Source organism: Budorcas taxicolor, chromosome 11 (genome assembly GCF_023091745.1).
Source record: "Budorcas taxicolor isolate Tak-1 chromosome 11, Takin1.1, whole genome shotgun sequence".
Classification (NCBI taxonomy): Eukaryota; Metazoa; Chordata; class Mammalia; order Artiodactyla; family Bovidae; genus Budorcas; species Budorcas taxicolor.
Genome location: NC_068920.1, coordinates 79,127,356 through 79,142,279, shown reverse-complemented (window position 1 = coordinate 79,142,279; position 14,924 = coordinate 79,127,356). Strand labels below are relative to the sequence as shown.

Below are 14,924 nucleotides of genomic sequence, written 5' to 3'. Positions count from 1 at the left end.
CTGATTCTTATCTATTTGTCCTATTTTTTTTGTCTTGGAAGATTATCCCTGGTTGTCTGAAGTTTTATGATAGGTTTAGGTGTAAGTGGTGAATTTGCATTCATTGTGTTGGTGGTAGGATTGTTTCTGTCCTTCACTTCTAGAAAAAAAATTTTTTTGAATGATTTGCTTGATATCCTTTTCTGACTTTTCTCTAGTTTCTCTCTTTATTAGAGTGTTAGGCCTTTTGATTGATCTTTTTACTTTCTTATCCTTGTCTATCTGTTTTCCATTTCTTTGCCTTTTTTGTTTTGTGAGAGAATCCTTCACTGTATCTCTTGATATTTTATTTTCCTATTTTGACTTTCATCTTTTCCATTTCAAAGAGTTTTGTTTTCCAAAAGGTACTTCCAGTTATAAGATAAATGAGCACTAGGGATGTAATGTACAACATGTTAAATATAATTTATATGGTTATATGTTATGTAAAAGAGAGCAAATCTTAAGAGTTCTCATTATAAGGAAAATATTTCCTTCTTTAATTTTATATCTGTAGGAGATGATAGATATTCACTAGACTTACTGTGAAATCATTTTGTGATGTATATAAGTCAAATCATTATGCCACACACCTTAAACTTATACGGTGCTCAGTGTCAATTTTATCTGAATAAAGCTGGAAGGAGAAAACCAAACTGTTCAAGTAATCTATTAGATAAGATTGGGGCCCATACAATGAGATAGCGGTACTGAGGATTACTAATTTTCATCCATCTAACCCCAAAATATTTATCAAAAAATCTAACTAGAGGCCAAATATAATTTACTACACAAATAAAATAGTCTTAACTGCAAAAAAAAAAAAGTTCTGATCTCTAAACATTTTGATAGCATCCTGTTATTTTGTGGAGGCAATATCATCTCTTGCTTCAGCAAAGCATTGTATATTTGTTAAGAAGTTTAGCTCTGGCTTCCCTGGTGGCTCAGACGGTAAAGTGTCTGCCTACAATGCAGGAGACCTGGGTTCGATCCCCGGGTCGGGAAGATCCACTGGAGAAGGAAATGGCAATCCACTCCAGTGCTACTGCCTGGAAAATCCCATGGACAGAGGAGCCTGATAGGTTACAGTCCATGGGGTCGCAAAGAGTCGGACACGACTGAGTGACTTCACTTCACTTCACTTCACTTTAGCTCTGGAACCAGATCTGAATCCTGTTTATGCTTATTAACCCTGGACAAACTAACCTCCATATGTCGTATTGTTCTCTATCGGTTAAACAGGGATAATAATAACACTTCATGGGAGTCTACGAAAATTAAGTACAATAATTACCTATAAACTGAAGTACCCAGTCAGTGTTAGCTGTTATTTCTCTGAGACCATTGGAGATCTTTTGAAAACTTGTTTTGTGTCTATATTGTTTTGTTTTCTTTGTGTTCCTTTTAATCCTTATGTTTTTGTCTCTATATTTTATTGGATAGAGACTTTTTTTAAATGTCAGGATGGACCATTTTTAAGAATGTAGCCCTCATAAATGGGTGGGAAGTCCTCTGTTTCTAGACTAGGAATCTTACATGGAGCTTTCAGTACAGTATGATCAGGCCTTCACTGAAGGATAATCTGATTCAGGTGAAATGGCTTTTTTATTGTTGTTGAAAGACCCCTGAATGCCATACTTAAATGACAGTAATTTCTTTTTTCCTCTGAGTTGTATTCTGTTTTTTAGCAAATGGCAGTCTAATTACCTGCCTTGAATAGAGAGCCTAACTGCAGAGGTAGAAGGAACCTGGGTAGGAAGTAGATTATAGGTTTTACCTTTAAAGCTTTCACTTAGTCATCTTGGTTTTTTTTGGTCACTGCCCCATTCTTGCCCTCTCCTATACCTCGTATTCTGAGTCAAGACCTCTGTGTTTACATTTCTTCAGAGACTAAATGTCTAGTATCTTGCAGTGGTGGGCTAGAAATAGTTGCTTTCTTGCATGGAGTAGGGATGGACTCCAATAGGTTTGACTGCATTTCATATACTTTTAACTTCCACCTTTTTTAAGCCCTGTAACACACCTGTTCATCTGTGTATCTCATACCTCTTAATTTCGGAACTGTTCAAGGTATTTTGGGGGAAATCTACTAGCTTGTCATTGAACTCCCTCTGTAGGTACTTAGGTTTCTGAGCTGCTAAGTAAGTACCCTTTCTTCATCTGTTTTCTATCACCCCTTGATGCCTGTGGCCTCTTTATATTCTCTTTGATCTTGTGGGTTTATATCTTTAAAAAAATTATTTAATTCTCCTTGGAAAGGAGCTATTCTTTCTGTCTTATGTTCTAAAATTTAGTGTGTGTTTGCCTCATGACTATGCTGAAGTATATGGAGGTTTTTACCTTCTAATTTCCTTTATTATTCATATTTTCACATTCCTAAGAATTTTGCCATATGTCTATCAAGTTCTGTGAATTATCCCAAGGGGATTTTTAATACTTTACTGTGTCTTTAAATCTGTACATTTACTTAGATATGAGTGCTATCTTAAATTGTTTCTCCAATCAGGAACATGAGCAGTGCTTTTATTTATTAATCTTTCTGGAGTCTCATTGTATCAGACAGACAGAGATAGAAATTTCCATCTCTTCAGAAAGTCCAGGAGGACAGCTCTGTTCTTGAGTGTTTTACAGTTTTCTGTAAATATATATTTTTTTCTGTAAGTATATATTTATCCTTATTTAAGTGAATACATTGTATATTATTCATTTGTTACTGTTACTATCTTTTCAGTGTGTACTGTTAATACATAGTGTTACATGAAAGGGAGATGCCCTAGAGCAACATGGACAGGCTGCGCATGGGAGAAGGTTACCCGTTATCTCAACGTTTGGTCTTCTGCTCTATACAGTTCAGACCGTTTATTATTGCATCCTAAGTGCTTCAGATTCTTGGGAAATTGAGACCTAGTAACTAAGAGAAGTAACTAGGAGAAGGCAATGGCACCCCACTCCAGTACTCTTGCCTGGAAAATCCCATGGACGGAGGAGCCTGGTAGGCTGCAGTCCATGGGGTTGCGAAGAGTCAGACATGACTGAGCGACTTCACTTTCACTTTTCACTTTCATGCGTTGGAAAGGCAATGGCACCCCACTCCAGTACTCTTGCCTAGAGAATCCCAGGGATGGGGGAGCCTGGTGGGCTGCTGTCTATGGGGTAGCACAGAGTCGGACACGACTGAAGCGACTTAGCAGCAGCAGCAACTAAGTACACAAGAGATGAAATTCTGTTTTAAATTTCAGTGGTTATTGCCCTTCTCGTGACCAGAAGACTTATAACCTCTATCCAGGCACTGCTATAGAGAATCTGGGGAATCAAATTAGTATTCAAAAAATTATTTCTGGTGAGCTTGGATTGGAGCAAAGGAAGCAAAGGCTTGAGTCCATCTAGAAAACTTCATATGGAAAAGCCTGGTGAACTATCTTTTGATTTTATTTTTGTTACTTTGGAGGGTAACTATTTGTTGCCCTTTATTTGTAAAAGGAAATAATGGAGTGCTGCTGGTTTTATGGATTTATTTTATATACTGCCACTTAGCTAAATTCATCTGTGATTTTTTAATTTTTCTAGTTTCCTTGGGTGTTCTAGGTACACATCATTCCCTTTGGGGGAAAAACCAGTACTTTTTCCTTTCCTTTAATTATTTCTTTTTTTCTTCTTGAATAGTTCAAATACACATTTGTCCAAGCAGTTTTTTTTTTAAATTACTATATTAATGATATTGGTGGTGGGATCATCTTGAATCATCTTTACTGCTTTTTTACTCTCTTTTTTTGACTTGGTTTTGGTAGGAAATAAATAGGCCCTTTGAAAGCTACCAAAATGTGCTAGACCCTTTCGTAAACATTACGTAGTTTAAACTGTACAGTAACATCCTGAGTTTGGGGATATTATCAGCATTTTTACTAATGAGGAAATGAAAACTTAGGTCAAATGATTTGCCATTATTAAGTGACAAATGAACTTTAGAAACACTAGATATTGAATGCTTTTTTTGGAATCTTTGATTCCTGGATCATATTAAACCTGTGAAGAACTATAATAAGATACATAATACTAAGATAGGTACGTGAAAGTGCTTTGTAAGCCATAGTGGAAAAGCTGAATATTATCATTGCCTCTCCTTCGCTTATCAGGGATAAGGTATGCGGTATGATGTGTTAGGTATTTGATCTACAAAAGCACCAGGAGGTCCCTAAGTGGCTACAGAAAAGGAATGTGTTCCTGTGTGATACTTACATTATTTTAAAAAAGACAGCAACAGCTCTGGTATACTTAGAAAATAAAAAAATTTTGCTGTTTTCTTTTTATTTTAGAAAAATGAAGTATTTTTTTAGTTTAAATGTTTCCTGCAAGAACAAAATAGATTAAATTTAATAGATATTCAGCATTATCTTCTGGAATTAAATTTGAATCAGCAGACATGGAGGTTAATAAACTTGATAAGCAATAGATAAAGGAAGACTGTATGAAAAAGAGTTAAGGTAGCAATGAGTCTGTAAAAACTGGTAATAGAGGACACCAGACTTTCTCAAATATATTTTTTATAGTTATCTGTTTATGCTGGTTTCATCAGCATATTGGAAAATTGCTTATTAATCACTCACAAATGCATAGTTTTCTAAGTCCTATTCAATATGTATAAGCATTTTATCTGTGTGTGTAATATTAATTATTTATGGGATGGTTCTGTTAATAGTTAGGCCAAATTGCTAGGTCAATCACTTAGTGACTATTAATGTTTCACCAAATATGTGTTTCATGATTGTGAATTTCTTCTTTATTCTCACATAATTTTCTTGCAATTATGTGCTATTTGTCATTATAAAAAAAGATTATATATAATTTATTGTTGTGGTGAGGGGAAAAAAGCAATCCAATCCATAAACTTGGGTTCTGTTATTACTAGAATAATGATAGCTTATTTTTACTATCAGAAGACAGTAAAAGATAAAAAACTATCTTGGACAACTGGTTGCTTATATTCTTTTCAGAGGTAAAACAGTAATATAAGTAAACAGGAAGATTTTGCCTGCATGTGAAAGACGAGAGAAAGGCTTAAACGTGTTCATTCAAGGGATTTGGCATCCTAAGTTTTTTTAAGAAATTGATTCTATTATATTTTCTGTCTGCCTCGGTCATTTTGCTTTTGCCTGAATATTTAATGTTTATAATTTTCATATATTAATATCAAAACCTTTTGTTTTAATGATAGAAGTTGCAGTTCACATTTCATAGTGACAGTGTGGTACTTGAAAGAACTAAGAATTGAAAATTTTTTCAAAGCTATGTGGAAAACAATTTGTGGCTTAGAGTAATTTTTTATACTTCTAGTTTATTATTATCTTTATCATTTACTATGACTAAAATTTTATCTTTTTAATCAGATAACATTGAATAACTAAGATCCCTTGGGACAGAACAGTTTTTTCTATTTGTTTAGTAGGTACTGTACTCAGTAGAGTTATAATTTAGTAGAATGCAGAGATCCTGCCTTTACATCCTAATACAAGTCAAGTGGGAGGCACATAGAAGGCATTAAGTGAATAATTGTTGAATGCATGAGTGGGGGTGTCTGTCTTCAAGGGGATTATAATTTGGTTGGAAATGAGATAAATCATAAACACTTAAAAAATTTAATGATAAAAGAAAATATTTTAATTGTGTGATAGTCCCAGTTAAATGAGATTAGCTACATACTGTGTTTAGCAGAGTGGTGAAAAACAAAAAATCCACCCCATTTTTCTTGAAATGTTAGGTAAATAAAAATAATGGCACAGAAACTTTATGAGGAAAATTTTAAGGAACTCACAATTTGTTAAAAGATAAAGCTAGCTGTAGAGTTAATACCAGATTAAAATACAGTTTTTGAGTTATACATCAGTTTTGTACTTGACTCCAGAATTAATAGGCATCTCACTGTATTTTATTTGTGTTTATTTTTTATATTTGCTGCTTTTGCTTGTGAGAGGTTCTGATTCTAGTTGCATACAACATACGCTATTCAGCATACATGTTTCAGCCACTGAACTGTGAGCTCGGTTTTACTTGTTTTGTCACTACCGTAGCCCTAGTGCCAGTAACTGTCCTGGTACAAATGAAAATGGTTAGATAGCATCACTGACTAAATGCACATGAGTCTGAGCAAACTCCAGGAGATAGTGAAGGACATGGAAGCCTGGTGTGCTGCAGTTTATGGGGTCACAAAGAGCCAGAGATGCCTTAGCAACTGAACAACAACAACAATAATAAATGCTCAGTTAATATTGTCAAATGAATAAATGTGAATATTTGAGTCAAATCCCCAGTTGTTAGTAGCCTCCAGTGTTTCATCTTATGAATATATATGGAATATGTGTGTGTATAGTATATATATATTTGTTTGTTTATATATGTGTGCACTGGTATTGTACCCAAACTGAATTGAAAGTGCACTATGAGTAGCAGCTTGGTTTATTTGTCTTTCCTATATTCTCATTTATGGCAGTTTGAACTGTGATGGGTGGTAGGTATTCCCCACAAATGTTATTAAACTGAATGAAAATGGTTGATTTTATTTTCTTGTAAGGAGACTGCTAGAAATACAGTCATACACAAGGAATTTGGAAGAGAATCAAAAAGCTAGTGTGTACCTGTTTGTCAGCCTGAGGACATTTATAAGACTTGATCATTCTCTGTAAAGAGCTGGGGTTCTGGGACAGCTCAGTTACTTGCTCTTTAGCAGCCTATTTGCTTTATTTTTGGCCTTCTAACTATGTCACAGATGGTGTAGGTCAGTGGTTCTCCAAGTATTGTCCCAGAATAGCAGCATCACCTGGTAATGTGTGATACTTAATAACAATGCATGTTCTCAGGCCCCACTCCAGACCTGTTGAATCAGAAATGAGGAAGGGGCCAGCCCAAGCAATGTGTGTTTCAACACGTCCTCTAGGTGATTCTGATGCTGAAGTTAGATGCTGCCAAGTGATGACACTGTTTCTAGGAGAGAGGGCCAGCTAGAGATGATGATTGTATGCCTAGAGAAAAACAACTAACAGCCTAGATGCACGAGAATAATGTAGTCCAAAGCGTCTCAGAGGAAATAGGTATAATTTATAGAAGACATTAAGATGTCAGTATAGAGCAGATTGTTGAAACTTCACTGTGTGCGCTTCTTTCGCTCAAGTAAACTATTTTATTAACTTCTACTTTTCATGTATTTCTCTTGTTGTTTGTGAGTTTGTGCTCTGTTGACAGAAACTTGTATCAGTTGTCTTGGCACTTTAGATTTTTGTAAAAGTGAATGTTCTTTCTTTCCCATAGCGTATGACAGAAAAACAATTGAAAAATAGCCAACCCAAACTAATATGTTGTGTACATTTCTTTTTGAATATACTTTTCAGTGATTTCAGTTTTAAATTTTAACCCTGTAGAATTTTAGAGTACAAGATAGTTTAAAAAGTCTCAAAAACTATTTAAAATAATTTAGTTATTAGATACTCTCATGTGTGCAGGTAAACCTGCTTAGGTATAGCAGATTTATATTCCTTATATGTATCCTTTTGACAAATTAGAATTGAAAATAATAAAAACAAGTTTCCTGTTTATCACATAGACTTAAGTTGTAAAATACCTAGTTACTGTTGGTTTCTTGTTGTTTCTAACGGTTAGGAAATTAGAGGCCTGTTTTTAGGTACACAGTATAAAAAGCTTATGGAATTTTTAGATATTTATTTTCCTTGCAGATAATTCCAAAATCTTCTTTTGAAAAATATGTGCCATTACTGTTAGTTTTACTTGTACTACAAATACTTTATTTGTAGCACTTAAAAGCTATATTCATACCTTATCTACTTGTTCAGATTGTCCACAGTAGTGGTGAAACTGATTTAACACTGTCGCAGTCAACATACAGTTGCATTTTTCCCAACATATTACCTAATTATTGAGCTTTATTAAGCTGATGAAAAGGAGAAATGTGATTATAATTTTAATTGGCATTTCTCTTGTGAGAGTGGACATCTTTTTAATATTTTTGAGCTTTTGTATTTCCTTTCTATCAACATGTTCTTTGTGTTTTTTCCTGTTCTTGATCTTTTTCTTATTAATTTGTAGGTGCTCTTTATATATAAGGAAAAACAAACTCTTGTGATATGTGGCATTACTACTTCTCTGATTTTGTTTTGACATTTTGTCAAAAAGAAATGGTCTTATTTGTTATAGTTTTTTAGCAGCTTTTAAATTACCATATATAAATTTTGTCTTTGAGGTGAAATTTATTAGTTTCTTATGAGTTTGGGTTTTGTCTTATTTTCAAAAAGACATTCCATGAGATTATTAGAACAAACTCTGCCTTTTCTTTTAATACTTTTGGGTTCCTTTAAGTTTTTGATCCTTTTGGCAATTTGTTTTGATACGAGAAATAATTTCCAGATGGCTGCCATCAACATTTATTGAATAATTACATTTTCCGTAATGATGTGCAGTGTTACCTTTAATTTATATTAAATTCCTGTATGTATTTGGGTTTGTTTTTGGATTGTTTGTACCATAGGTATGTGTTTTTGTGCATCATTACCACTTTATAAGTGACTGTAAATGATGATATGTTTTAAAATATTTCAGAGCTTTGGGATTTTTTTTATTCTTGCTTATTTATTTTTCCATATGTACTTTAGGCTCATCATGTGTGATGTTTTTAAAAACATTGTATTTGTATTTTGATTGGGCTTGCATAATTTTATAAAATTAATTTAGGGAAAAATAAAATTGTAATACAGAGGCTTCTTGTTTAAGAACACCATTTTGCTTCTGATTTGTTCAAGTCATTTTTTTACGCTCTTCAGTAGCGTTTAATCTTTCTATACCTCTTTTTTTTTCTTGTAAGGTTTATTCTAATCTTATCACTTTGTTATTATAAATGTAATTGTTTACATTCATTATATCATCTAACTGGTTGTTTTTATAGAAGCCCATGGGTTTCAATTTATTATTTTTATATGTAGTTATTACTGAAATTCCCATATTTTTATAATAATATATAGTCTATTTTTTTCTTGGATTTTCCAGATATCCAGTCAGATCATTTGCAAATAATATGATTTTATTTCCTTTTTTAATTTGTAAACTTATTTTTTATTAATTGAAGTATAATTGATTTACAGTATTCTATTTAGATGTACAACATAGTGGTTCAGCATCTTTATAGATTTTACTCCATTTACGTTATTAAAAGATAATGACTGTAATTCCTATACTATACAATATAGTCTTATTTATCTATTTTATACATAGTTTGTTAATCCCATTCTCCTAATTTGTCCCTCCCCACTTACCTCTCTCTCCCCTTTGGTAACCACAAGTTTGTTTTCTATATCTGTGAGTCTGTTTCTGTTTTGCATATACATTCGTTTGTATTATTTTTTAAATTTCACGTACAAGTGATATCATACAGTACTTGTCATTCTCTGACTTATTTTCCTAAGCATAGTGTTTTCCAGGTTCATCCCTATTACTGCAAATGGCAGAGTGTCATTCTATGGCAAGGTAGTATTCCAGTGTATCATATATGGAATACTGCTCTGTCTGTAGATATATGTATATATACACACCACATCTTCTTTATCCATTTATTTGTTGATGGGCACTGAATTCTTTCCGTGTCTTGACTGTTGTGAGCAGTGTTGTTATGAACATTGGGGTGCATGCATCTTTTTAAATTAATTTTCTTTTTTTCCAAACCTTATTTCTTTCTGGACTAATGACAGTGGCCACCACCAGAACAATGTTCAATATTTGTGGTAAGAAATGGACATCCTTGTTTTGTTCCTGATGGTCATTACTTCTTAGGTTTCTCTATTACACTTGGTACTGGCTTTTGAATTTAATTGTGTCTTATCATATTAAGGAAGTTGGCATAGTGTTTCTTTCAAAAACAAAAAATCTCCTGTTGACAGAAAAGTTGGAAGGGCAGTACAAATAAGTTTTTTTTCTGAACCATTTGAGGGCAAGGTGCCAGGCAACCTGATGACCTATTGCCATCCACCAAATACTTCAGTGTTTGTTTTCTGTAGACAAGTACTATCCTGTGTAACTACCACACATAGCCATCAAAATGTAGAAATTAACACTGATGTATTACTACCATTTGATCCTCAGATCCCATTCATATTTTGACAGTTTTCCCAATAATGTCCTTTTATAGCCAGATCTAGAACAGAATCATGTATTACATTTGGTTTTCAGGTCTTTCTAATCTCCTTTAATCTGAAATAGTTTTCCTTTGACTTTTATGACCTGACGCTTTTGAAGATTATAAGAATGTTAACATAAAATGCCCCTCAACTTGAGTTTGCTTGATGTTTCCATATGATTGATTTCAGGTTTTGCATCTGTGACAGAAATGTCACAGAGATATTCTTTGATCACTAGGAACTATCACAGGTATTCCCATTATTCTTGTTTGTTTTGCCTTTTCCAGGCACCTCCATCTTCTTTGTAATCTTTCTTTTCAATAATTCTGAGTCTTTTAGTATTAAATATTTAATTAGTCCAGTATGTGAATTGATAGGAGGATGGGGAAGCAAGTGTCCTGGAAATATAAGAAGTAGTTGGTGGGCTGGGGAATGAGTCACAGTAAAGATTTTGAGTATTAGAGGCTGCAGTGTCAGAATCACCCAGGACAGAAATACAGAATGGTGCCAGAAATACAGAACTAGTCAAATGGGATAGAAAGGAAGAAATTGGTAATTTTAAAAAATTATTTTGGTTATTAGATTATACTGGTTAAATTATTATTATTTTTTTATTAAAGCCACTTTGAAGACTGTCTTCTAGGCCAAAGCACTGTTTGACCAAATAAGTTGGACTGTCATATCCTTTTGAAGGACATTCATTTTTGCCACTTTAATGCATGTATTATTACTCTGCTTATATAAAATAATCTCATTGTAGAACAAATAGTTTCAAAAAGTTTTATGATTGTTTAGTATAGATATTACAGATATTTGATACATTTTCCTCTTTGTATACAATTGAATCATCTTTAGCCTATTTTTACATATTTCAATAGGATAAAAATAATCCTTCTAGTAACTGCAATGTAAATTTTAAGAGTTTGTTCAAATGACAACAAAAACATGACAGTACCTACATTCTCAAGGTTATAAGAAACTCAGTGAGTTGGATTTTATGTTTATTATGGTACTGAAAAAAGAGAAATGGGTGTCGTTTAAACTAAGAAGTTTGATGGTCATTCACCAAACCTTTAGTTGGATCATCCACAATTTCTTAGGGATATTGTAAGGTCCATCATTAAATGTAATTTCTTGCTTACTTAAATGGAAAGCACTGTGGATATATAAATAACATTATCTGAGTTAATATAATAGAAATGAGAGGGGAAAGAATGTGAGAATAGTGAAACTGATAGCTGTCTTTGAGGGCCTTTAAGTATATAGATCTCCTGCCACACTGCTAGTGGTGTTATGAGTTACCTTAACAGGTTAGTATTTGCAACACAGTTTTTAATTCCTTAAGTAGAAGGTATTATTTCAGTTCTAAATATATTTTTTAGTTATTCTGAACTACTGTTCTTTCCTATCCCCTTTTGTCTGACTGAAGATGAGGGTATTACAATTTATTTGTGTTAAAATGTAGGGTTTTTGTTTTTGTTTTTCTTTCTTTCTTTAGTGATACTTGGGAGGGGCCAGGAAACTAGGGAGGGCCACTGGCTCTGATTTTCCTTTTCCCACCTTTCAGTTTCTTTACCCCCGCATATCGAATCTAAATGGGGTGGGGTTAAAGGTGGGGATTGAGAAAAGGCAGTTATTCCTTATTTGTAGATGTCCAGGATAAAGTCTCTGGAGACAAGGAATCCATCATAAAATTTAAGTAGATGGTGAAGCTCTGAGAACTCTTACTTTACAAGGCTTATTATAAGAACTCATGATTTTGCTTTACCCACTTGCCTCATCTTCACTCTGAAAATAAATTGTGTAAGTTTCAGGTGTACAGCATTATAGTTCAGTATCTGTAAATGCTGCAAAATGATCACTGCCACAAGTCCAGTTACCATCCATCACCATACAGTTGACCTGTTATACTCATGTTGCCTGTCCCCAACCCTTTTCGCTTCTGGTAACCACAGATCTCTTCTTTGTATTTATGTATTTGCTTTTGTTTTGTTTGTTCATCTTTATTTTTTGTAAGATTCCACATGTGAGTGAAATCATACAGCTTTTGTCTTTCTCTACCTGACTTACTTTGCTTAGCATAATATCCTTGCGGTTCATCTATATTATTGCATATGACAGGATTTTATTTTTTTATGGCTGAGTAGTATTCAGTTGTGTGTGTTATACCTATACATACATACATATACGTACGTATACATATCTTCAGTAGCCATCTGTCAATGGACACTTAGTTTCCATATCTTGGCTATTTGTTATAAATAATGCTGCAGTGAACATGGGGATGCTTATTAGTGTTTTGAATTGGTGTTTTTATTTTCTTCGGATAGATACCTAAAAGCAGAATAGTACAAGTTGTGGTAGTTCTCCGTCTTCATTTTTTATAAAGGAGAACTCCCCTCAGTGCCTTAGAAGACAAACTCTTGAGCAGACTGTACTGTATTTTGCATATGTCTGCACTTGTGTTGGTTGTCTTAACATCTGTAGTCTGAAGTAAAATGCATATAGATGTCCTTTAAAGAAAAAAAGTTAAGCATTCCACCCCTTGCAGTCAGTGCCTTTCTGTTTACTTTGTGACAGATATGTAAAAAGAAATGTTTTTATATTTAATATTTTTATCTTCCAAAGGTTCTTCAACTGAGTTTTTAAAAGTTTATTTCATCTAAACTGCATTTTGTCTTTCTTTTCCTTACTCAGGCCCAGATTGCCTTTCTTCAGGGGGAAAGGAAAGGTCAAGAAAACTTAAAGAAGGATCTTGTGAGAAGAATCAAAATGCTGGAATATGCTCTTAAACAGGAAAGGTAATTCAGTAAAATGGAAGGTAGTGTTCTCTTACTGGAATAATTTTTCTGTTACTCCTAAAACAGGTTCAAATTTTAATGTGTTCTGTTTGAATTTAGGAACTAGTATTTGTAATAAACATTTTAAAATGGTTGCTATATGTTAATTTGGTAATGAATGTTTAGTAATAATGACCAAAAACTGATGTATATGGTTTTAAAAATTTTAACAACTTTTCTCCCTACTCTGTCCTTTCTGAAGAAATGTGTATACTTCCTGAATGTCAATATCCAATTCTTTATAGAATTAAAGTAGTTTTTGAATTGTAAAGGAAATTTCTATAATACTTAATCCCTTTTCCTATCATCTGGTATTATTCAGTTTGATGTATTTTCCATGGAAAAGACCTGCTCTGGCAGACTATGTTGAGAATCTTTCTTTTTGATATTTTTAGCCTTTGCTATCACCTATTCATATCTCTCCAGAAGTGAATCTTACCTTTCTGTTCTGCTAAGTGTCTAAAATACTCAAGAACTAAACTTGGCTTGCAGGTAAAGGACAATAGGTCATGGATGAGAATTTTGGAAGTTTTCATATGAATTAAGTATTTGCTTTAGCAGATGGTCTTTAGAATTTTTGTCAGCAACATGAGACAGTTCTTTGTTTTAGATTATTGAGTACTTGAAAGGTGATATCAAAATTCTGTATTTTGCTTTGTTTGTGATCACATGGCCTTTTCATTTTTTTTGAAATTGATGAATGGCTTGTTTGAAAAACTACCATAAAATAACATTTAGCAGATGATATTTATGAATATCAAGAGCTATAAAGCTTTATTAGTTGTGTTTACCTTCATGTGGGATTTTAAATGGCACAAGAGACTGAAAACAGATTGCCTCTTAGTGAAAAATTGGTGGTTCTTTTCATTCCTTGAGAGGTTGATTGAAAGCTGTTTTGGGAAGGTGGGGGGGAGAACACTTTTAAAAGTGTGTAATTTGGGAATATCTGAGATTTTAAGCAATCTAAATGATAGGCATAATCAAAGAGAGCATAAGAACAGTAATAATAACTATTTATTAACTACTGTGTATTAGACCTTGAGACTAAAAAACTAAATAACTTAGAGTTGCAGAGTTACAGTAGAGCTATGATTTGGATCCCTCTGGTTTGTCTGCTTCTGAAGCCTGTACTCTGCCAGTACATTATACGATCTTATAAGTCAGAAAAATTAAAATATACAAATACTAAACTAACCAAGGACATGGCTATGGTGTGTATGTGTGCGTGTGTGTGTGTGTTTCCCTTCTCAATAACATATTCATTAATCTATCCATCCAATTTAAGTACTGTGCTGGAATTGGAAACAAGCAAGTCACAGTTCTTGTCCTTCACGGCTTAGAGTAGCAGGAAGCAGAGTCATAAATCACAAAAGTGCAGTGTAGTAAGTGAGATGCTATGGGAAGAAGTCAGCACAGGGTACAGTGGTACCCAGGGTACAAAGAAGGGAGTGGTTATTTGGATCTGCAGCCTGTGGAAGTAGAAAGGAGGGCGTAATTAGAGGAGGTGAGACAGGAACAGCATCATAAAAAATAAGCTGTTTGCCGAGGTTTAGGACGTGGAGATGGTATGTTTGACATGGGACAAAGCAGTATGGTATGTTTACAAATTTGTGATTACTGTGTATGGAAGGTAGGGGCTGTAATGGTAGAGGTGGGCAAAAGCCCGATCATGAAGAGCCTAACTAAGGAGTTCAAACTCCTGTCTTACATTGGAAGTTTTTAAAAAACATTTCATTTTAAAATAATCTCAAACTAATCGAAGTTGAACAAACTATATACTCTTTACCCAGATTTCACCAGTTGACATTTTGCTGTATTTACTTGGATCATGTTCTCTCTGTATACTCATGGTCTTCCCCCTCTCCCGCCCCTCCCGCAGAGTTATTTGCTACTTGTT

At 33.8% G+C, this 14,924-nt stretch overlaps 1 protein-coding gene across 1 annotated transcript in view; it reads left to right on the top strand.

Annotated features, from left to right (window-relative positions):
* STRN (striatin) overlaps window positions 1–14,924 on the top strand; it is a 102,730-nt gene that overhangs the window by 27,174 nt on the left and 60,632 nt on the right. The window contains exon 2 of the mRNA XM_052648730.1: window positions 12,885–12,988. Coding sequence (XP_052504690.1) covers window positions 12,885–12,988 — 104 coding nt within the window. The remainder of the gene's footprint in view (window positions 1–12,884; window positions 12,989–14,924) is intronic.